General features: G+C 34.8%; 1 protein-coding gene across 1 annotated transcript; it reads right to left on the bottom strand.

The window, feature by feature from the left end:
- Positions 1-2,801: 2,801 nt before the first annotated feature.
- Positions 2,802-23,338, bottom strand: LOC129252877 (arrestin domain-containing protein 17-like). Its single transcript, XM_054891017.1, has 5 exons — positions 23,216-23,338; positions 10,803-10,931; positions 9,661-9,875; positions 8,940-9,585; positions 2,802-3,550 (listed from the first exon to the last, which is right to left on the bottom strand). Exons 1-5 carry the CDS (start codon positions 23,328-23,330, stop codon positions 3,348-3,350), a joined length of 1,308 nt encoding a protein of 435 aa, XP_054746992.1. The 5' UTR covers positions 23,331-23,338; the 3' UTR covers positions 2,802-3,347.
- Between the last annotated feature and the right edge of the window lie 107 nt (positions 23,339-23,445).

Below are 23,445 nucleotides of genomic sequence, written 5' to 3'. Positions count from 1 at the left end.
TGACCACTATTTCTGTCTTTTGGTGTTTCGTGCCCGCAGATTGCAGATTCGAATTTGTGCACTTCCAACTAATAGTCACGCACCAACCCATTCGGTTACGGCGACCGCTTAGTATTCTATTAGCCCAACTTATAAGTCGTAGTAATCTACTATTTACCTAATAGTTAAGATTATAAAATAGAAAATTTTCAACAAAATATGATAAATTATTACCGTTACATATTTCGATAAATTTCGTTTTCAGTAACATACTAAACCTATAAAATTTGGTTTTAAAACCCTAAGTCCAGATTTCGAATTATTGAAAAAATTAAAAGAAAAGTAAGCGGTACTCATTTTTAATACTATGATACTTTCCTTTTTCCTTATAAATCCTTAAAAATCGGCCTTTGACCATTGACTTTTAAGAGGCGGTCCAACTGGGCGGCATTAAATTAATAGTCTATATTTTAAGCGTAAAAATGAAAAAGCCGGAGAGTATGGAAGTAAATCCTGAGCGGCGAAGCAATTATCACAATTTAAAAGTTGGAGGAGAATTTGAATTTAAAATTAAGGAAATGAATAACTTTTGATCTGAATATTTTTTGGGTATAGTTTGTATATCTGGAATAAAACTCTTTATTTTTACGACTTTATTCAATTAACTTGTATTTATTGAATTTTCTTTTTTTCTGCCACTGATACTCGTGCGGCTCAAATTCCTCAGCTATGAATCAGAGAACGCTCTTGGCATAAATGCATTAAAAAGACTCCATTTTTAATTTTTGGTAAATTAATTTTTTTATAAAAGTATTCCAAGAACAATAACAGGTAATATCACCATAATTAGACTATTTTATACCTACCACATTTTTAAGAATATCGCAGAATGAAAATTTCCCTTTAATAAATCGTCCATAAAAATATGGAAAATATTATACGAGGGTGAATGAGACACCATGAGTTGAAAAGTTATTTTTTCCTATAACAGGAGCAGAAAACTTTTAAGGTGAAGATGCTAAGTGAGCTTTTTCGGAGTTCTAAATTCAAAGCTCGCTTCAAAACGACTCACCACAGTTGTAAGAAATTTATCACAGCGGGCGAAAATGGTAATGGAAATTCGCCACAGTGCTAAAGCAAAGAACTTTACAAGAATGAAATGGTGTAAATTTGGTGCTGATTTTTTTATTAGTACAATCGAGTTTTTATAGATTATCTATTAAGGAATTTTATAATACCAGAATTATAGACACCACAGTACGAATGGAAAGGCCATTTTACGAATAAAAACACCACAAATTCTACACCTTAGATTTTTATCACAGAATTTTATCTCTTAAACTTTTTACTATTTTCATATATTTGAATTGCTGAGTGAACGAAAACATGGATCAAAGAAGTTATATCAAATTTTGTGTAAAAATGGAATTAAGTGCTCAAAAACACTTAAGTGCTCAAAAAAATCTTTACAAGTGGTATAAGTTTTTCACAGAATGTCGAAAAGATGTGAATGACGACTCCCGATCTGGACTCCCCAGCACATCAACAACCGATGGAAATGTTGAGAAAGTGAAGAAACTTGTTTTGAAAAATCGTCGAATTACAATTAGAGAATAGGCTGTAGATGTCGGCATATCGGTTGGCTCATGTCATGCAATCTTTTCGGAAATTTCGGGCATAAAACGTGTGGCAGCGAAGTTCGTTCCAAAATTGCTGAGTTTTGAAAAAAAAACAACGTCACATGAGCATAGCTCAGTAATTGTTGAATGACGTCAGCGATGATCCAGATTTGCTTAAAAGGGTCATAACAGGTGACGAATCGTGGGTAAATGGTTATGACATCGAAACCAAAGCCCAATCGTCCCAATGGAAGAGTCCAGGAGAACGAAGACCCAAACAGCACGCAAAGTTCGATCAAATGTTAAGCTTTTGCTCACTGTTTTCTTCAATTACCATGGCGTAGTGCATCAGGAATTCTCACCACAAGGTCCCACGATAAATAAGCAGTATTGCCCTTGAAGTTATGCGCCGTTTGCGTTAAGTATTACAAAAAATTCCCCGAATTGTGGAAAAAGAAAATGCATGGCTTTTGCATCATGATAATGCACCTGGTCACTCATCTTCGCTTGTGAGAGATTATTTGACCAAAAACAACATCGTTGTTATGCCTCAGCCAGATTTGGCTCCCTGCGACTTTCTTCTGTTCCCAAGATTGAAGAGAACCATGAAAGGACGGCGTTTTGCGACGATTGAGGAGATAAAAAACGAATAGCTGAGAGAGCTCAAGGACATACCAAAAAGTGCATATCAGACCTACTTTGAGGATTAGAAAAAACGCTAGCACAAGTGTACTCGCATTATATTTGAGGGGGACTGCTTTGAAGGAGATAAAATAGAAATTGCTGAATAAAGAAATATTTTTGAGAAAAATTAAAATTCACATTATTTTTTTAACGCACCTCGTACATATGTATATTTTTTTCGTTCTTTTCAAACAACCGATGGTTCATGTCGCTAGTGCTGCTGCCTCCTGAAATGTTTATAACTTGGTATGGTAAATCACCACAATAATAAATCACCATTATAATGAAACAAAAATGTAGTCCTTTGAAAATAATAAAATATTTTTTTCACAACTTTTGATTAATTTTTCATTAGAAAAACACTAATTTATTTGTTTCTTTGGTAACTATGTACATTTAGATTAAACATATCTTCAAATAAATGTACTATATACATAAGTACAGTACCTTCTCGATAATCGCAAATAATAAAGATCAGACCTCATATTTTTTTTTTTACTTGGTTTTCGCACATAGTAATGAAAACGCTTAAATAGTAATCACAAATTTATATATTATATTTACATATATTTGCTATGTTTATTTAATTATTGAATAAATTGTCACAGATATAGGGAAGAAATGTAAAAAATAAGATCTTACATTGTAGTTTTATGTTAAATCGCCGGTTCAGCGCTTCAAAAAAAAAACAAGTTAAAATTCTCACATTTCTGTCAGGTTTAAAAAATTCATTCAAATGCATTCTAACATCAGCCCTTATTTCTATTGCCCATGGATTGATTTCTCTACTTCGATGTAATTATGGCTCTCTGAGAATAGAACGGCCGGCCATGCATTAGTTATGAAATAATTTTCATATTCTATATAAATCCATTATTGAAATCTGAGATTTTCAGCGATATTGCCACAAAAATACTTTCAATTGTCCCGATATCCAGTTTTCACAGTGATCGCGAGTAGCGATTATCGAGAAGATACTGTTACACGAACTGTTAACACAGAACAGATCGCGAGTAAAATTCACTACCTCTAGATATGTACATATATGAACTCGCAGGATTTCATTTACATTTTATCATTTTGAAAATTTTGGTTTATATATCCATCGCGAGTTGGCTCAGGTGTTACGGGAGCTGTTGGCGCCAGAGTCAACGGTAATGTATAAACGGGATAGAGTGGTGCAAATTCGCAGGGTCCGAAAGCATGCAAGTCATCCTCGTTTATATCGCCACGTAGAGTATGTGAAGATTCTTCATAGGAGGGTGGGGCTATGGGAAATAAATTAAAGGAAAAAAGAGGTAGGTTAGCTTTTTTATTTTACTCCAACAATAGTTTAATGTTTGCATAATTAATTATATAGTTTATGCATAGAAATAGTAGCGTAAAAAGTTTTTGCCATTTTTCACTAGATGAACCAGATCTCACAATACGCATTTACTTAGGTTTGTTAGCGGTTTAAATTTGATTACAATAAATAGTCACATCATTCCATCCTAAAATAAACCCCATTCATTTTACTTGCGTCCGTGCGGAGTTGCTCGTCTCCAATCGGACACGTCCCGGCAGATATGCAAGGTAGGTGGGGAACAAAATACCACTTGCGGACCAAAACAAGCAAAACACCTGCTTGGCGGTACAGATAGAATTCCATCAGCAAGCTGGGGCAGGCAGGCTCGCAACCTACTTCACTGGCAACGTCTTCAACATTGACTCGGATATCATAAGCAAGTCAACCGTCAATGATCTTTGGCTTTTGTTTAATATTAGGACTAAAATCGGATTCGAGGCGGCCGCCGTAGCCGAATGGGTTGGTGCGTGATTACCATTCGGAATTCACAGAGAGGTCGTTGGTTCGAATCTCGGTAAAAGCAAAATTAATAAAAACATTTTTCTAATAGCGGTCGCCCCTCGGCAGGCAATGGCAAACCTCCGAGTGTATTTCTGCTATGAAAAAGCTCCTCATAAAAATATCTGCCGTTCGGAGTCGGCTTGAAATGGTAGGTACCTCCATTTGTGGAACAACATCAAGACGCCCGCCAGAAATAGGAGGAGGAGCTCGGTCCAACACCCAAAAAGGGTGTCGCGCCATTATATATATATATGTATATATAAACACATTTTTTTACCGCTTGCATCTTACAGCTCGTAAATTACTTCAATAAATACTGTTTGCATATTTTTGCGGATTGTAGAAAATTGTCGATTTGTGGCATTTTTTGCAATCTGCGCAGGTGCATATACGAGTACAAAAAACAGCTAATATTGAGGTATTAACTTAACCTATTTAACTTATTCTAGAATCTATGCCATAATTTGGACTTTCGAAACTCAGAAATGGTAGATGTGTGGAATTATAAAACTCGAACTATTTTAAAATACTCTAAAATCCATTTTGGATTTTAAGTAGAAGTTGTGCAGCTTCCATTTGTCAAACAGATTCCAAGATTACAATATTTAGATCCCACATTTCAATCTTTTACAGAGTCCACTAGTGGAGTTCGTATGGAACTCTTTCTAATTCCACATTTGGAACTCATCTATATATAACAAATGGAAATAAGCTTGCTTTGGAGCTTCCTACTTTCGCGGAGCTTTAAGGAAAATGGAACTTAACTGACTTGTGCGGGTTTTAAATACAAATTTGTAGCAAAAAGCATATTTTTAGCGATACTTCCTATATTAAGTTTTGAAAACAACCATTGTATCGCAGCTCCCAGGCTCACCTGACCAATTTCACCCCTAAAGTGGTGCTATGTCAATCTACATGAAAAAAGTGTCTTTCATATTGTATATTTCGTACATTTTTATTAGCCGCACTATCGCCACAACAAAACTTGATAAAGTTTTGCGCCTTAGTTCCCAAGGCATCAAGGTTAATGCAAAATTCAAAGTCCCAATTATTTTAATGGTGGGCATGATTACTTGCAGATTCCCTTAATTTTCAATACTAACTTATAAAGGTTATAATAAAGAACGTTTTCCTATACAAGGAGCCGTTATTTAAACAGGTTTAAGCTGTATTTAAACAGTAACAATCAGGAATTAATAATTTCAGCTTTTAGAATTTAGGAGGAGAGTATGTGAAATATGTGAATACTGGAATTTATCTTTGGATTTAAAGTAGATTTCATGCAGCTTCCACATGAGGAACGGAACAGATTCCAATAACGGAACTTTTTAGAGTCCACGTTTGGAACATTTGCAGTTTCCACTAACATAATTTTTTACAGTCCACTTTTGGAACGTTTACAGATTCCAATAACGGAACTAATTGGATCCCATTTTTGGGTCTTTTACAGATCCCACTCACGGAATTTTTTAGAGCCCACTTTGGGAACTTTTACAGATTCCAATAACGGAATTTTTTAGAGCCCACTCTTGAAACTTTTACAGATCCCATTAACGGAATTTTTTAGAGCCCACTTTTGGAACTTTTACAGATCCCACTAACGGACTTATTAGAGCCCACTTTTGAAGCTTTTACAGATTCCACTGAACGAAATTGTGAATAACTACTTAATTCTAAATCCACGTTTGTAACTTCTTACTATTATTTTTAGAATATATAATATTATTATTATTTATAATGAGAGAAAGTTTCGGAAGCTTCTAAGGCAAGCTTTTGTCCTGTGTGCGAGTTGTTACATTTTCTTTTCTCGTATTCTCGCATCAGACCTGCCAAATTTTCGTGATCTTTTTTCAGGATATTTAGAGGTTTGGGTGTTCTTTTCTCAAAATGTTTCTCCTCTAAAGAGCAACATTTTCTACCTTTTACAAAAAGTGAAGGTCACATTTTCATAACGTTAATCTTCAGTTTCTGGGCAATGCCGGTATCACTTGGCGATTGATTCTATTGACAATTTCGATGTCCATACGAGCCCCGAAATTATAAGTTAAAACAAAACTTTAGTAATAAGCAAAAGAATGTTAAAAAAGGTCACTCTGAGAAGATTTTAGTGTTAATAAAAATTTGTTGGTTCTTATAAAATTTGATATTTGAAGGTGTAAATTTAATTTGTTTGCTCCTTTTAAGGTTATGCAAGAATATCTCTCAACTCTTCTTAACATAGAAACCCTTTTTACGCATTTTAAAAAGCGTTTGAATTTACTGAATGCGAGTTAAAACCATAGAGGTGGAATAGTTTTTTCCGGTCCTTAATCCTTAGTGGGACATAGGGCATCAAGAGGTGTATTCATAGTAAAAATAAGCAACAAAATACCAGAAAATACTGAGGAAACCATAACGACATTCTTACAAAAAGAGTACCTTATCTTGTTACATAACCTCAAATATTACAAAAAAGTCATTCTCTTAACAACAAACTCATAAATTAAGTTGTATAGAACTATAACACATTTATTTAAAAAACCGAACATTTTAAAGACACCGAACTTTTGTGACAAATACAATGTTCTTTAAGTTATTCAATAATCAATATTTTATTTTCTTTAAATGGGCATTTTAGTGTGTTTTATATCCAAAGCTAGGCAACACTGCCGAAAGGAGAGGGAGATTTGACTGCTGCGAGGAGAGTCACATCAACAATAACCGCAATCACGCAATCACGCAATGCGACCAGATATTAAAAAATGGTAAAGCTAAATAAAACTGAGTGAATTATTACACTATTTTTTTTAAAATAAATATTTTACAAAATTGTAAACATTACATTTTAATTAGAAGAAGCTAGAAAAATATCACAAAGCAGGAACTAAAACTCCGAGACTAAGTAAAAAAAAAATTAAGATCACCACTTGAAATCTGGCCATACTGGTAATATTGCGGTAATATGACGTCACTCACTATCAAATTCGCTGAGAGCAAAGCAATGGTACTACGATAGACACAATCTCTTTTTTCTTTCCGGGTTGTTGTGATCGCTACTTTGCTTTCAGCGAATTCGAATCGAAGGTGTCAGAATCGCTGTGTGCTTGACGTCATATTTGTGGAATTTATGTGTGTTGTTTGTGTAATTTCTTCTTCTTCTTGCACTCTTACTGTCATTTTCATATTTTTCTCAAGCAACTGCACCAGTATGACGTTCGCCTCTTTGATGGGCACAATCTTGTATTCTATCATTCTTGACTGAACCCCTTATGACGTGGCAGCCGAAGTTACACTTACGACTTTGCTTCGAATAGTCAAACCTTGTAACAAAGCGTTGTTTATTAAGAGGTGTTATTTTGATATTCAAAGAAAAATGCTATTTTTTAATTTGAATGATCGGATGTTTATTTCATTATAAAGAGGAAGGTATGCCGTTAATAGTGGAACATAACATCAGGCAAATGACTACCACGACTACGCTTACAGGACAATATCCTTTACATGCAATTTTCCATAACCGAATTGCAAAGTGGCTGCTCTTTGTCCTCAATAGCCTCATGAATTCCATCTTTGAGGTCTTGAATCGACCCTGGGCTATTGGCGTAGACCTTCTCTTTTATGTGGCCCCAAAGAAAAAAGTCACAAGGTGTTAAATCACAAGATCTCGGCTGCCAATTGTGATCACCTCTTCGAGAGATAATATGGTCCGGAAACTTTTCCCATAAAATATCAATATCTCGATAGCCTTTTATGTATCACTTGTTATTGGAATTTCCTTTATATCAACATTGGTTCGATGCAAGAGAGACTCTAGTGTTGAGCTGGATAAATTTTAGCCAGCAAAAATTATCCATAACGAAAACAAATAATCTGAATGAATATTATCTAATGAACTTTTTATTAACAAAGAAATTTATTTTTATGGAATCTGGTATTTTGGGCACTTTTGCCCTTTTGCGTCAGTTTGAAGTTGGCAGTTTATAGTCGGAAACAATAAAATGGAAAATGTATCAACAAAAATTGTGATTATGTGGAGTATATTTATGGATTTTTTTTTTTTTTTTGACAACACAAACTCAGCTGATATATCTTCTTTTACTGATTTTTGCAAGTTATTGGGAACTTTTTTGCTTTTTCTTCTCTTTGGGAGAGGCTGGTGATGGCTAATTTTGTTATTGAACGCAAATATTTTCTGATTTTCTGAAATTGAACTATTAGCAACCCAAAATATTTTTACAAGTGCGGCCATTATCAGACCGTTAACCGGCTCTAAGCGAATTTTACAGAATCAGCTGATAGGCTGACATAAAAGGGGACGTATTTACAAAACAACTATGATTGTGTTGGTGATATACGAAACGTAAAAAAAAAAAAAAAAACGCAATCTCCGCTTATGTTGTTTCGCTTCGAAGGAAACAAGAGGGCAGACTTTTATGCCAAAAAAGGGGTGGAAGGACCAGGGCATAAAGGTACAACCATTACCATTTCCATGTTGCTTCACTGCCGTCTATACAACAATGAGGGCCCTGTGACGTGACAGCAGAAGTTGGTCGCATAATTTCGTGTTTAAACACAACTAATGGCCAAACCTGGTAAATATATTATCCTTGTTAGCAACCAGCTATGCACAGCTTCCGCATTTGTAACTATTCACCTTTTTCACATAACATTCAACATTTGGAATCCATTTACAGATTCCACTAGTAGAACAGGTACAGTACTAATTCTATTTACAACTAATTCTAGATACAGCTTTTTTAATTATTTGTGTATCTTAGCTGCATATAAATGTGCTGTATAAAATATTTGAATGAATTCTATGTACTCACGCAATTCCGGATAAAGATCCACTGGGGACTGCACGTCCACCCCTGCAATTTCGCGCTCATTTTGAACGCCGTTCCCAACCTCTTCTTCAACCTTAAAGCAATCCACTGCATTTTCATCTCCTTCCAAAATAACTTCTTCACTGACAATCGGCATACGACTGCTGCGTGGCTGCTGCTGTATGACCGGTGGCGTTTGCCACAGCGGCACATTACCAATTAGTATGGGTATCGTAATCGTTTGACTAGAATACCAGCCCTTCATGCGCGCCTCAACCTCCACCTGATAGGTTATGCGTATAATGCCGCAAGAACGCAAGCACGTTGGTGGTGTGGCCGGCACAAGCAACTCTTGCGTCAGCGAACGTGTGCAGTTGCGCAATACAGACCCTCCCTTTGCTGTGGCCATAGTAATGCGTTCCAGGCATGAGTTCTGTTGTACCGCTTGACCAGAATAGCGTACAACCATGACAAGCGCGTAGTGCACCTCAGCTACTGGTATGTTGGTGTTGTTAATAACCAATGCATTGACAGGAATGCGCTGTCCGGGCACATAGCCGGTTTGTGGCAGTTGTACTTGCACTTTGAGTGGTTCAGTTTTACAGGGACCACAACAGTACGATCGGTAGTTCTCTGAGGTAGATGGAACCTTTTTTTTTGTTTTTGACAAAAAGGAGTTAGTAATCGAATAATATTGAAATGCATATTTTTACACATTCCTTACCTTTAATTGTGGCGATTCGTAGTTAAGGTCGAGCATTTTCATGACGGTAAATCCTCGTGAGTAGGTCTGGTTGAATTTCCAAGGTATAACCAGCGTCACCTTGACTATGTATCTTATACAGCCATGCAGGCCTTCAAATGAAGTCGGACAGTTCTCTGGTAGCTTGCAGGCGAAATTGTAAGTATGAATGCCTGATTGTATGGTGTACTTTTGACCTAGGAAAATTACATTTATTTTAATAAAACGCAAATAAGAAAGGCGCAAGCACGATTTTTTTCCCCTTTCCAGGTATACAGTGCGTCAAATAACTGCAGCACAGGCATTGATAGTTTTTTGGTTTTTTAGTTTTTTTTTAATAACTTTTTTTTTAATTTTAATAATTTTTTCAATTCTTCTTCGAACACCACATAAATCCTAGTTTCAAATATTGTACAAATTTGAAAAACAATTTTTTTCAATTTTATAATTTTAATCATTTTTTCAGTTCTTCTTCGAAAACCATATAAGTTCTAGTTTCAAACTTTGTGGAAATTTGACAATAAAATTTTTTTTAATTTTTTATCAAAACTTAAATTTTTTTACCAGCATATTAAGAAAATTCGAGTGCGCAGTTGTATAACGCATTAAATTTTACTAGAACAAAGTACAAGTTTTAAGAGGCCCAAATTTAGCGGTCTTGTGCATTTTCTCTATATAAGAAATGCTCGGCATTTCTCCATATGGCAGAAAATGCTCAACACCTCACAAAAACAAATTGTCAAAAATCAACACTAATTTTGTATCACTTAAAACTTGCACTTAATTGTATTAAAATTGAATGGATTTTAAAACTGCGTACCCGAAATTTTAACCCAAAATTCATTTGGTTATGAAACTGCATCCCCGAAAGTTTTCTAAAAATTCCGTTTAAAAAGTTGGAAAATTTGTTGTGTTTTTTCCTAATTTGCACAAATTAGAAATTTTAATTTATTAAATACATTTTTTTTATTTATACTTTAACTACATTTTCAAAAAATATATTTTTTAAAAATTATTAAAATTATATGAGAAACGCATAAATTGTCAAAAATTATGAAGAATTTTCTGTGCTAAAGTTATTTAACGCACTGTATGCATGTTTGTGAAAATTATAAAACACTCACTTGTTTCTGATCCCATCAAAAAAGTTTTCGATTCCATATAATCTTCACGTCCAAAATAAGTTCGCTTTTTATTAAATCTTTTCTCACGCCATTTTGTAATAGCGAATCCGGATATGTTCAAAATCACAGCTGAAACAATTTTTTATAAAGCAAAAATATTAATTAGATAACTTAAAATTATTATTTAATTGAGAATGGAAACTGAAAAGGGGAATGAGGTAACCGGTTGAAATTTATCGGAAATAAGATTGGCAACAGCTTTTTGAAATCATACTCAGATTCCCCCGAAACTACTACAAAAATAAATCAAATGTTATCAAATCGAAATCAAAATCAGATTCAAAACCGAAATTAATCATCCGATTTGGTGTTTAAATGGCTTTTTTACTAAATAAAAAAATAATTTAAAATTTTAAAAGACTTTCTGACATCTTTATTTATATGTATACTACAGCTGTCTAGTTCACAAGTAATCAAACATAATTTACGTACGACGTCATTTGCAAAAATTATAAATCTATCGATACAGTGATTAATTTTGCGCCAACTTGTGCTTATAAATACCTGTATACTAAGCCGTTCAATACATTTTCATTTTAAAAATTAATACCTCTTAAGCCCAACATATTTTTTTCAGCAAGGTCTCCATGCATTAACCCCGTCTCTGGAGTGGTTTTCCGGAAGGCCTTCAAACTACCTAAATATCTCAGTTGTAAAAAACATTTGGCACATAGCAATCTTTTGAGATTTGAAAACAGCCAGGAGTCAAAGAAAGTTAGATCAGGAGAAAATTGGTAAAAGTTGGTGAGCGTTGGCTGTTCAAGCAATTCGAAGTGTAAATTCTTCAATTCAGGCATTACACTGGGGCTCAAATTATCATTTTCTGTACCCAAAAAATCAAATAGTGCAGGTAGAGGCCTCAGATTTTGTACACACATTTCAGATTAAACAGTTTTGGTAGAAAAATTGGACGTGATCGAGCTACTGTCACGACTATCTTCTAAGATAATTTTTTAAGGAAAGCATAAAATTTTTGTTAATGAAAACATAAAAAAATATTAGTTTTCATATAGTTTCATTAAACAAATTTATTCGATTTCTGACTTATTTGGGTGGGAAAATTTTTAATTATCCAAGTGAAAACGGCATTTTAGTTTTTATTTTTTACGGCTGAGCTGAATGACGCTTTGTCTTAGTGAAATATAATCTCGTACTCACGGATTTCTTCATTCAGCTGATCAAAAGTATTACAAGAATTTGCTCTTGTTATTCCATAAAAACCATCAGCAACAACGGGCTGTGGAGATTAACGAATGGGGAACCCATCCTATGGCAAATGAAACGTAGAAAGTGGCGATGGATTGGTCACACGCTTAGAAAACAACCAGATACCATGGCACTGGGCAGGAACCCGCAAAGGAGCAGTGGTCGCGGTCGGCCAAAGAATACTTTGGGAAGCTCGATGATGCGTGAGCTAGCAAATGCCGAAATCACATCGGACAACGCTAAAACAACAGCTTAGAACTGTGTGCGATGGAAGAGTTTTGTCCCCTATGCTTTCGAATGGAGTGAATAAGGAAAACCAAATCAATAAAAAAAAAAAAAACATTTTAAAACCCAGAAAGCTAAGCCCTAACCATTTTCAAAAATTTACTTTGGGTGCTTTGAATTTCACACATCATTCACAGCCACATTCCGCAGAAAATTATCCTAATATTATGAAAAAAGTTTCCTCTAGCGAGTGTTTTCTTCAAACTTAACGAATTTAGCATTCTTTTTTCGTCAATAGTTGGTAAATAATTTCCGCATATCCAACAAATTTGTTAAGTACTAATCTTGTACTAATCTATATGAGGGCTTAAGTTTATCCCCATTCTGAAAAGGTAGTAAAAAATTGAAAAAGTTCGATGTAAATTCATTCCCGTGGATTTGTCAATTTCTTTCGGTAGGTTTCACAAAAGCTTTGGCAACCTGGGTCTTAATAAGTATAAGTTTCCCACAAAAAAGATATATTTCTGTTTCTCAGAAGACTTATGTTAATCCAGGCTTAAAGTTTGGACATCTCTTGTGACAAATTATTCCAAGCCCAATGAATTGTTTTGGTTGGGTCTTACAACTTTTTAATTTTCCCCTCAGAAAGTATTTGACTGAAATTGGATTTAAGATTGTCCAGTTTCGCAAATCGTTCCTTAAGATAGGCCACTTCTTTTTCCAGGAGAAATACGCCACAATCAGCATATGATTTACATAAAAATTCGTTTAAATAAAACTTTTTAAATAAAAAAGGATTTACTCTGTGTAAAAGCATCAACCAAATGATGGGCCGCCTCGAGCTCATTTCAGCAATACAAAATTTCGATAGACATTGGGAGAGCATCACTAGACGAGTTTACTATCTTCCAATCTGGCCCGACGCGAAATCCATTAGAGGAAAGGGATATACACAAACTTTTTCGCCTGGTTTCAATGAAGTGCCGCATGATTTTATCTAATATTTTCTTGTTATTTTGTCTATTGAAAATGAACAAATTTACCGCCCTCTCTTGCCACGTTTTGTGACACAACAAAAACAGTAGTGCCTACTCAATTTTTATTAAACGTTTCTATTTCTATGATTTTGAGTACATTTTCTTTAGAATTCGCTCTGAAATAAAAAGTAACTTTTCCAAGAGAATATCCCAGGTTTATTAAGTAGCTCAATGTGGATAGCACAGAATGCGAGTTGGACATCTTACACCACTTTCATTGTTACTTCGTGGGCAGAGACTATGTAAAGACTTAATACTCAAAAATCGTCAATTAGAGACCTTCCTAATACTGTAAATATTTGGCTTAGATTATTGCTAAGCAATTTTGAAAGACATTATGTGTATGAAATAAGTGAAATCTCATTAGTTACCAAAAACTCTCCATATACCAGCTCACAGTGGAGAGGTTCTTTGAGAGCATTTCGCTAAAATTGTAAGAAATTTATGCAACAACTGCCGTAAACTCCTGACTCAGTCCTGTGAGGTTTCTGGCTCTACCCTCAGCTAAAGAGATCGCACCTGTAGCACCGCTCCTGCGCGATTTAAAAAATAACTACTAATTCGCTGGGTGCTTTGAAAGCCCTTGCAGAAATCGACTTCCAAAATTGATTGAAGTATTGGAGAAACCGTAGACATGAATTCATTTCTTCAGCAAAATTAATATTTTGATGCTAATTAAATAGATTCAGAACAAATATAAGTAAAACATACATACATTTTATGACGAATTTCAACTTACTTTTTGTTCACAAAATACAAAGCATTCTCTGGCAAGCAAATTTCAGCAAATGCTAATTTTAGTAGTGACGGAAATTAATTCCATGATAACAACGTTTGATAACAATCGAAAGAAAGGAAATATTTGAGTATCGGAATTCTTAAATTTTGCGTTAGAATTATCAAAAGCCAAACACAATTTAAAGGAATGAATGGAATTTTATCTAAAAGCGATTTAGCAGTCAGTGTCTGGTAAAACTATTTAAACCTGTGACATTTTGTAGCGTTTGTTTAGATTGAATTGCATGAGAAGTTCATTATTTATGTTAATTTAAGAAATTAAGTTCACTTGAAAAAGGAAACTTTCAAATAAGATATTGAAAAAGCATGAATATTAGTCGAAAAAAAAATTTTTTTTTTAGAGAGTTGTTGTCAAATGTGGTTTAAATGTGTTCAAAATAATAATAGTGCGATGAGCTACCAAGTTTTAACTATTTTATTTGATTTTTGTTTTTGTTTTTATAAAAGTGTAGTGGGTATGCAGGTATGCAGTTTTAAAGCACATTCAATATTAATGTAACAAAATGAAAGTTTGAAGTGACTCAAAATTTGTGCTGATTTTTGACAATTATTTTTCACTCAGGTGCATTTTCTTCCATGTAAAAGACTTCCGAAAATGCTTTATATGGAGAAAATTCCAAAAACCAAATTTCTAGAATTTATTAGACCACAAAACTGCATACCTTAAATTTTTTTAAATATTCTGATTAAAAAATTGACAATACAAGGTCTTTCGAATGTTGAACTCTGAGCAATTTTTGGTCCTCAGTTAACTTGTACGGAATGAAACGACAAACCTTTCGTAAGCCCAAATGATCAGTTAAAATGCGATAAATCGTTGTTTTGGAGATATTCAACACCGATTCCATCAATTTCAACGATGACTTCAGTTTGTTTTTGATAAAATTACGGACAATTTCGTTGGAGTTGATTACTGATTTTGACTGTTCATTAAAAAGAGGGCGCCATCAAAAACATTTTTATGACGCCAGTCTAGTCTATTTTGGACTTCACCTGGTATTAATATAATTTAATACTAATTCAGGTATTCTTCGAAATTTCAAATAAACCCAAAACCATACTCAAACTTTCTATGATCCAAAATGTAGTCTAAAGTAGTGACCACATCAAAGGTTCATGAGAAGTGGATATTGATAAATTATTTATTATATGTATTATATTGATGATTATTTTTTCAAAAAATTCTTTTGCCTATCCACTTCTGTTAATTCTAAATAAAATTAAATCAACAATTCATAGATGCTTGGAAAGTTACTTCTATCTTACCTATATTCCAAACTGGCAGTAAAAACGAGTTCGCCAACTATAACCCTACTTCCAAACTTTCAACGCTTTCAAAGCTCTTTGAGTATATGTAAGAAAAAAATATACTTCACTGTAAAACGTAATACTTGTATTTCAATTTATCTGTATGTTTTTATGGCTGGTCAACTGTTACTAATCTTGCTGATTTTTCGGTTTTTTGTACGTTGGCCTCCAATAATAGTCTTCAAGTTGATGCGGATTTTTTCCAGTTTCTCGATAAAGTCTGAACTCAACGTTAATCTACAAACTAATAAGTTTTGGTTTTCACTCAACTTTCCTTAAATTGATAAAACTGTACCTTTTAAATTGTGAATGCGCGGTCGTTGTTGATATGGTCTTCATATCATTTTATTGCCTCTTCCGGGCAGCATTCAAGGGCACCACTTTAGACCATTTGTTCATTGTAATTTTTATTAATGGCATATCTAAATGTTTCCATTTCTCAGAGTTTCTTTTATATGTGTTCAAAAAATAAGGTGAATTTTCATTTTATTTATTTTAATATTTATTTGTACATCAATTTCTATTTATCTCCTTCAAAGCAATCCACCTCAGATATAATACGAGTTTTGAAATGTCCTTGAGCTCTATCCGCCCTTCCCTTTGTATCTCCAATCTTGGGAACAGGAAAAAGTCGCAGGGGGGTCAAATCTGGTGAATACGGTGGCTGAGGCATGATAACGGTGTTGTTTTTGATCAAACAATCTCTCACAAGCAAAGATGAGTGAGCAGGTGCATTATCATGATGCAAAAGCCATGCATTTTTTCCTACAATTCCTGGGGTTTTTTTCGCATATGGCATACGCAACGGCGCATAACTTCAAGGGCAATACTGCTTATTTATCGTGGGACCTTGTGGTAAGACTTCCTGAGACGCCATGGTAATCGAAGAAAGCAGTTAGCAAAACCTCCACATTTTATCGAACTTGACGTGCTTTTTTGGTTTTGGCTCTCCAGGACTCTTCCATTGGGACGATTGGGCTTTGTTTTCGATGTCATAACCACATACTCACGATTCGTCACTTGGTATGACCTTTTTAAACAAATCTGGATCATCACTGACGTTAGTCAACAATTCCTGAGCGATGCTCGTGCGACGTTGTTTTTGTCAAAATTCAGCAATTTTGGAACGAACTTCGCTGCCACACGCTTCATGCCCAAAATTTCCGAAAAGATTGTATGGCATAAGCCAACCGATATCCAGGCATCTTCAGCATATTCTCTAATTGTGATTCGACGATACTCCATAACAATTTTCTTCACTTTCTCGTCATTTTCATCGGTTGTTGATGTGCTGGGGCATCCAGAGCGGCATTCACATTTTCGCGACCTTGTACCACTTGTAAACATTTTTTTGACTCAGATAATTACTATATAATCGCAAGTTGAATGTACGAAGCCCGCGAAATTTTGAAATCTACCTATTTTTTTGAACACAGATCGTACTTGAACTAAATATTAAGAAATTATGAGCATTGAATCTCTACTTTATATTTTATAAAGAGCACGCGTCTAAGTAATAAAAAAAAAGTATTGATTTGGGTATAACCTAACCCTTTTTCATTGCCAAATCGTATTCTACACTCGCCTTCATTTGGCGTTTTGCTTTCGATTTTACGAATCCATACACTTTAAAGTCACTATTTACTTCGCTCGTACCATCTACGCCAGAGTATGCCGTCTTTATATGGAGGCCATATCACCAGTGACACCTCAATAGACTTGAACGCATTCAAAAGAAGTTTCTTCGTTTTACACTTAGATCTTTATGCTTCAGTGATCCGATTCCTTCATACAATGTAAAGTTTGCTGTACTAAATTTACAATCATTACAAAGTAGAATAAGTATACTTTCACTCTGCTCTGCTTTCGATATTAAAATTGGGACAGTTGACTCGCCATTACTCTTAGAGTCCATTTTCACATACCACAAAAAAATCTTCGGGAATATTGATTTATTCTTTCCAGAGCGGGTTAGAACTGTTTATGTCCCATCAGCACCTTTGACTAGAACATTGAATGAGCTTAAACAAGATTTAAAATCTTTCTCAATCCTCACTCAATGAATCTTATTAAATAGTTTCGAAATGTGTACATATAATTGTTACTGTTAGTTCTATGTAGTCCATGCGGGACGTTGTATTTCTAGATTTACTAAATGAACAAATGAAAAAATAAGTTAAAAAAGAAATGTATGCATGCAGTGGAGATTATACCCAAATGACATTTGTTCTACTTGAAAATTCTCCTCTTAACCGTAAAAAAGTAATAGCAGACTTCCTCTGCAGCCTTAAAAGTTCATTAACGCTATAGTCCAGGGATATGGAAAATATTGGTCCAAATAGTTTCAAATAGATAATGCCCGCGATTGAGAGAATACAAAAGGTTACGTATTTTTCAGTGAATCGCACAGAATAAATTATTGAGCTGACGTCATATAAGAGGTTTGTTTACATTGATTTGTGTTGTTGTGATATGATTATTTACAAACAACTCAATTCACTAAGTTCTGCTTTCAATTCACTCCAAGTTTAATAATAATATTCATAGTAAGCCCTACGATTGCTCTTCTTCCGCCAGCCGACACGAGGGGTACAGTGCGCATGACGTACGAATCAATTCTATTTTTGACGCTGGGTTAAAAAAGGTAAGAGTTTGTTAAGCGTAGAGATCTAAAACTTTTCAGTTACAGAATAAAAAGCTAAATAAAAAGTCTGCCTCCATCAATTGTTTGGTGTGAAGGGATAGTATCGTTTTTTTTTAATCACTAAAAGTGAGTTGGGAATATCAAAGTGCCTGAAATGACATTTAAAATCTTGGCGTAAAAACCGACATGATTCGTTAAGCTCATAATTTATTTTACATAGTTTTGAAAAAGAAGCCTGAAGTGTGTCTATATTACATATTTGATACTAAGGAGGAAATATTAAGGATAACTTTCGTCCGAAGACACCTGCTTTCATAATAATAGCGATGCGGCTTATGACAAAGTTTTGACTATTTATTTCAGGGATTACAGAGCATATTCTCAGCTATTAATGAACAAATATATTAAAAAGCTGAGGCCAAGTACTTTTCAAAAATAGGGAAAAAATTTTCCCAAAAATTAAAAAAAAAACATTATTGTTTTTTTCTAAAGTAGTGTAAAAGTAATAATAAAATATATAAAAATAATGATAATAATCACGAATTTTGCGATAAGTTGTTCTTAAAGAGCGACCAATTTCGTTTACAATTGGACACAAATTACATATATTTTATTTCTTTAATTTTTTTAACGTATCTTAAAGCATAAAAAGAATAATGTTTCGATATTATAACATAAAGATACTACAAGCAATTTTCATCGAGATGACATATGAAAAAGGTACCGTCTAGGAATTATTCATTACTGATATTTATGCGCTATTTTTGGAAGACCCTTTAGCATATTTGTTTCCTACAGAGTTAATAAAAAAAATTAAAAATTAAAAGAGACCTGCAGATATTTCAGTTTAAACCACTATATACCAAAATTTGCCACATTGAATAAATCTTTAAACTTTTTAAAAAGTTGACAAAAATTTCAAAAAACCAAAAAAAAAAAATATTGATTCCGAATTTATAGAAAAAATCTAGGTATGCAGTTTTAAAACCCATTCAATATTAGTATAAGAAAGTGAAAGTTTGAAGTGCCTCAAAATTCGTGCTGATTTTTACTAATTACAGGGTAGGCCATTTAAAGCGGGCCCATTTGTTTCTGAAAAAAAACATTGAAAAAAACATTTTTTTTTGTGTTGATATGAAAAATCATTTATTTTGATTCAAGGAGATTTGTTCCAGCTAGTTTTTGAAAATGATATCCTTCAAATGTTTGCCTCTGGCCTTGATGGCCAAATGTGTCCTTTTTTCGGCGTTTTCCATCGTTTTGGCCAATATTTCGGCCGGTATGGCGGCGATTTCGCGTCGGATATTGTTTTTAAGTTGAGTTAGAGTCCTTGGCTTGTTGATGTATACCTTGGATTTCAGATAACCCCACAAATAAAAGTCCGGTGGCGTCAAATCTGGTGATCTCGGTGGCCACGGAAAATCACCATTTTTCGAAATCAACCTTCCAGGGAACAATGGCTTCAAAAAATCGATTGTAGCGGGTTTAATTTTTGTGCCATTTGAATTTTGTACGGAAACATTTTCAAATCGATGCGAATTATGCGCCTGAGTGTTGTCCTGGCGATGCCTAATTCCTGAGAACGACGATAACTCGATGTTCGCGGAGCCTCCTCAACACTGGCTCGTACAGCCTCGATATTTTCAGCAGAACGTCGTGTACGTTGTCTGGATGCGTGGCTGGTATTGCTGAGACTACCGTGGTTAATAAATTTTGCGTATAAACGCTGTAAAGTGCTTTTGGATGGCGCACTTTTAACTTTATTTTTTTTTTTAAACGCACGTTGAGTTTTCACAATTGAGAAGTTATTTTGGATGTAAAGCTGAATTATTTCAGCGCGTTCTTTTGGAGTGTACTGCTCCATGGTAAAAATTGTCTTGGACTGACGCTTCCAACGCGCTATGTCATTAGTCGATCTGACGTTCCTGTCAAAAGTTATAGGGTTGCCAGATGGGCCCGCTTTAAATGGCCTACCCTGTATTTTTCACTGAGGTGCACTTTCTTTCACACAAAAAATTTCCAAACATATGCTTTATATGGAAGAAAATGTTCAACATCGATTGAAGACAAAAAAACCAATTTCTAGAATTTATTGGCTCTCAAAACTGCATACCTTAGAAGTTTCTAAATATTCTGATTAAAAATTGACAATACAAGGTGAAGTTCAAAGTAAAAAGGACTGAGCTAAAATAGAAGCGAGAGGAGCTTTGTTCTGATAACTTCGAGCTTATTTATTCAAAATAGTCCCCTCAGGCCTTGATACACTGTTTTGCCCGATCTAAAAGCTTTTCAAAAGAGTGTTTCAGATAATTGACCGGAATGACCTTCAGGATGTCGGTACAAGCCTTTTGGATGGCCTCTACAGACACAAAACGTTTTCCTTTCATAGCCAAATGCAATTTTCCGAATAGGTAGAAGTCACAGGAAGCCATATCAGGTGAATACGAAAATGCGATTTCTAGTCAAAAATTGTTGAATAAATCTTAAATTTATTAAGTGTATTTGAAAACAAAAACTTGAATTGTTTGACATGGAATCGCTCATCTTTGTTGTAGCCCTTCTGCCCGGCTTTTTTGCGAAAACCTGCTAATTGTATTTTTTTTTTTTAATGTTTAGAATCATAAATGAAAATTTAAGCCTGCCAGTCAAGAGCAGTCGTTATGTCCATTGAAAAAACAGTTTGGGGAGGCCTATGAGCTGCAGGATTCATCAGCGCATTACAAGCCTGCGCTATTTGCCATAGGGTCCGTGAAACAATCGATTTACTGCGTCGTCGTTTCGCTGAACAATTTGTCTCTCGTCTTGGACTAGTGGATTGGAAACCAAGACCCTCCAGCAAGTCATTCGGAATTGATGTTTACGGATGATCGAATTGCGGCGCAGATGTGCCCAACATTTGAAAGGTATTATCTTACAAAAAAATGTCATGAATGGTTCTATACAAAAGTAATAAAGATTGCCTAATCAATTAGAATTTTCGTTGTTTTATTTCAATTTAAAGTGCAATACCTCTAAATTGACCAGCGATATCAGCGATAACGCGACGTATATTGGCTTCCAGATGGTCCAATATTGCTGGTTTATCAGCGTAGACTAACTATTTCACATGCATGTACCAATAGAAAAGCGTCCACAAAGGTATGATACCATTGGACGCCGCAGAACCTGAATGAAATTGTCAGTTGCACTAAGTAAAATTAAGCGACCAACGAATGCTTTCTGCAATAAATGCAAAGCCCTGCACACTGTATGGAACAGCATCTTGTACGAAATGAATCACGTAAGTTTGTATTCACAAAATTTCCCATAGCTGGACAGGCACCGCTCCAATTGTTGTTCACGATGCCGAATATACTTATTTGGGCCTGAATACATGCTTCAAGGCGGTAAGACATTTTCTATGTGTAATCTATGACCTCAGATACTATTGCGATGGTAACCATATCATCACACTGAAGTGAGTTGAGTTAAAAATTATAAAAATGGAAATTTTAAACTAGGTTTATCACGTCAATCACCTTACTTATAAGCCCACAGTGCGGTAGATATATTAACTGTAGCACTGGCACCTCTTGGCAAGTTTTGACTATTGCTCTGCTTCTCATTAAATTTGCACAATTTTTTTTAAGGAAATATAATTGATTCTATTACTTAGGTCATATAAATCCAAGTTTCAAACAGTGAGCAAATTTTGGAAAAAATCAACAAATTTTCATGAAAATTTCACACAGAATTTCGGGAAAAATTTATGATTACAGTTTTACACTCTACTGAATTTTGCCAATAATGAGGTGCCAGTTTTAGGTAGACAAAAATCATATTGATTTTTGACAATTTTTCTTACGCCTAAACATTTAGATATCCTGGCTAGCGCAAAACAACTTAGAATTAGCGCACGAAAAGACCAAATCTGTCCTTATATTTAGCTGAAAAGGCCAGAAGAGCTCACTTTTGGAATTGGAGACTTCAATATATCGACCGTTTTCCCAATCAAATGCCTGTGAATAATAATAGATAAAAGGCCATTTTTCAATGCACACTTCGAGTACGCCAACAAAAAAACATCCACCACTACGACAGCGCTGTCGAGGCTGATGCTAAATGTGCGAGGACCAAACAAAATCGCCGTATTTGCGCGAACAAAGTACATCACGGATCATACTTTAGAGGAGAGTCACCTACTGAGCGATATCCGACGATGCGGCCCTGCAGCAAAAGAGGCCTGTAAACTCGTCTACTCGTGCGGCGTTACGAGGAAACTGCAACGATGGGTGGCAAACAAGGTGCGATGACTCTACAGAGGGGCGTTGGACGCATAAATACGTTTCCAACCTAAAGCTTTGGCTAAAGATGTCACACTAAGAGTGTTACCTGATTCGGTTCATAAGTGCACATGTCTGCTTCAAATGGTGACATGACAGGAAGCGACATGGCATGAGGTGATGAAATGAGACACAGCAGCGGCGGCTAACCGCCTTCCCTCTCCGCGATGTAATACATGACGGTAGTCCCCCGGCGAGACCTGCTTTCAGAAGGCCACTTGAGGGTAGAGCGCTACCACAACGCATATGAAAAAAAGTGAAGCATTTGTTATATGGAGAAAATGCACAAGACCGCCAGAAAAAACATCAAAAAGCAACCCGATTTTGAGCTATTGCAAAATTGCACTTCTTCATACCAAAATTCAATAAGCTATACTGCATACTCGAAAATTTCCTAAACACTCTGATTAAAAAATGTGAAATTCGTTGAAAATTTATTAAATTTTTTTTTTTAATTTGCATAAAGTCTGAAAATTGGATTTATATTATTTTCGTAATAGAATAAGCTATGTATATTTTCAGTAAAAAAAATTATTTAAATTAAATTACAAATAAATAAATTGTCAAAACTTGTCAAAAAGTCTCTGTACTAAAGTTATTTAACCCAGTGCATATCAATATTTTAAGTATGCGTGCTTTTTATGCCTTAAAAGGCAATACAAATTTGCTAAAATGAATAACTAAATTGAATTGCTAAGATTAAAAGCCAAATGAGTGATAGAGAATATTTGTACTTAAAAAAATTCATTCTGCTGCGACCAAGTTTGTGCTCGTATTTTTATTGCCTTCCTTTTAGTGCATATTTCTTTTTACCTTTAACGTCTTTTGGCTTATCTGCCTTTAGCACCACCGATCCATCCACCAGTTGACCGGAAAAATAAGTGCCGAACTCATTCTGATGGAATTGTATATCACAAGTTACAACCATTTCGCTTTCACAACCGACCGATCCGAACTGAATGGAGAAAAACTTGAGAGCACTTATTTAGTTGGCCTGCGTATGGGGACATTCAAATTTGAGCACTCATACATGGAAAAACAAA

This window comes from Anastrepha obliqua, chromosome 1 (genome assembly GCF_027943255.1).
Source record: "Anastrepha obliqua isolate idAnaObli1 chromosome 1, idAnaObli1_1.0, whole genome shotgun sequence".
In the NCBI taxonomy this organism is placed as follows: domain Eukaryota; kingdom Metazoa; phylum Arthropoda; class Insecta; order Diptera; family Tephritidae; genus Anastrepha; species Anastrepha obliqua.
The sequence above is the reverse complement of the archived record's forward strand: the minus strand, read 5'-3'. Positions and strand labels throughout refer to the sequence as shown.

Excerpts from the sequence above, each read along its gene's own strand:
- LOC129252877 (XM_054891017.1), bottom strand. The coding sequence starts at position 23,330 with ATGGTTGTAACTTGTGATATACAATTCCATCAGAATGAGTTCGGCACT. Across the intron at positions 10,932-23,215 it reads TAAGCCAAAAGACGTTAAAG|CTGTGATTTTGAACATATCC; the intron begins GTAAAAAGAAAT and ends AAATTGTTTCAG. Across the intron at positions 9,586-9,660 it reads ACGAATCGCCACAATTAAAG|GTTCCATCTACCTCAGAGAA; the intron begins GTAAGGAATGTG and ends ACAAAAAAAAAG.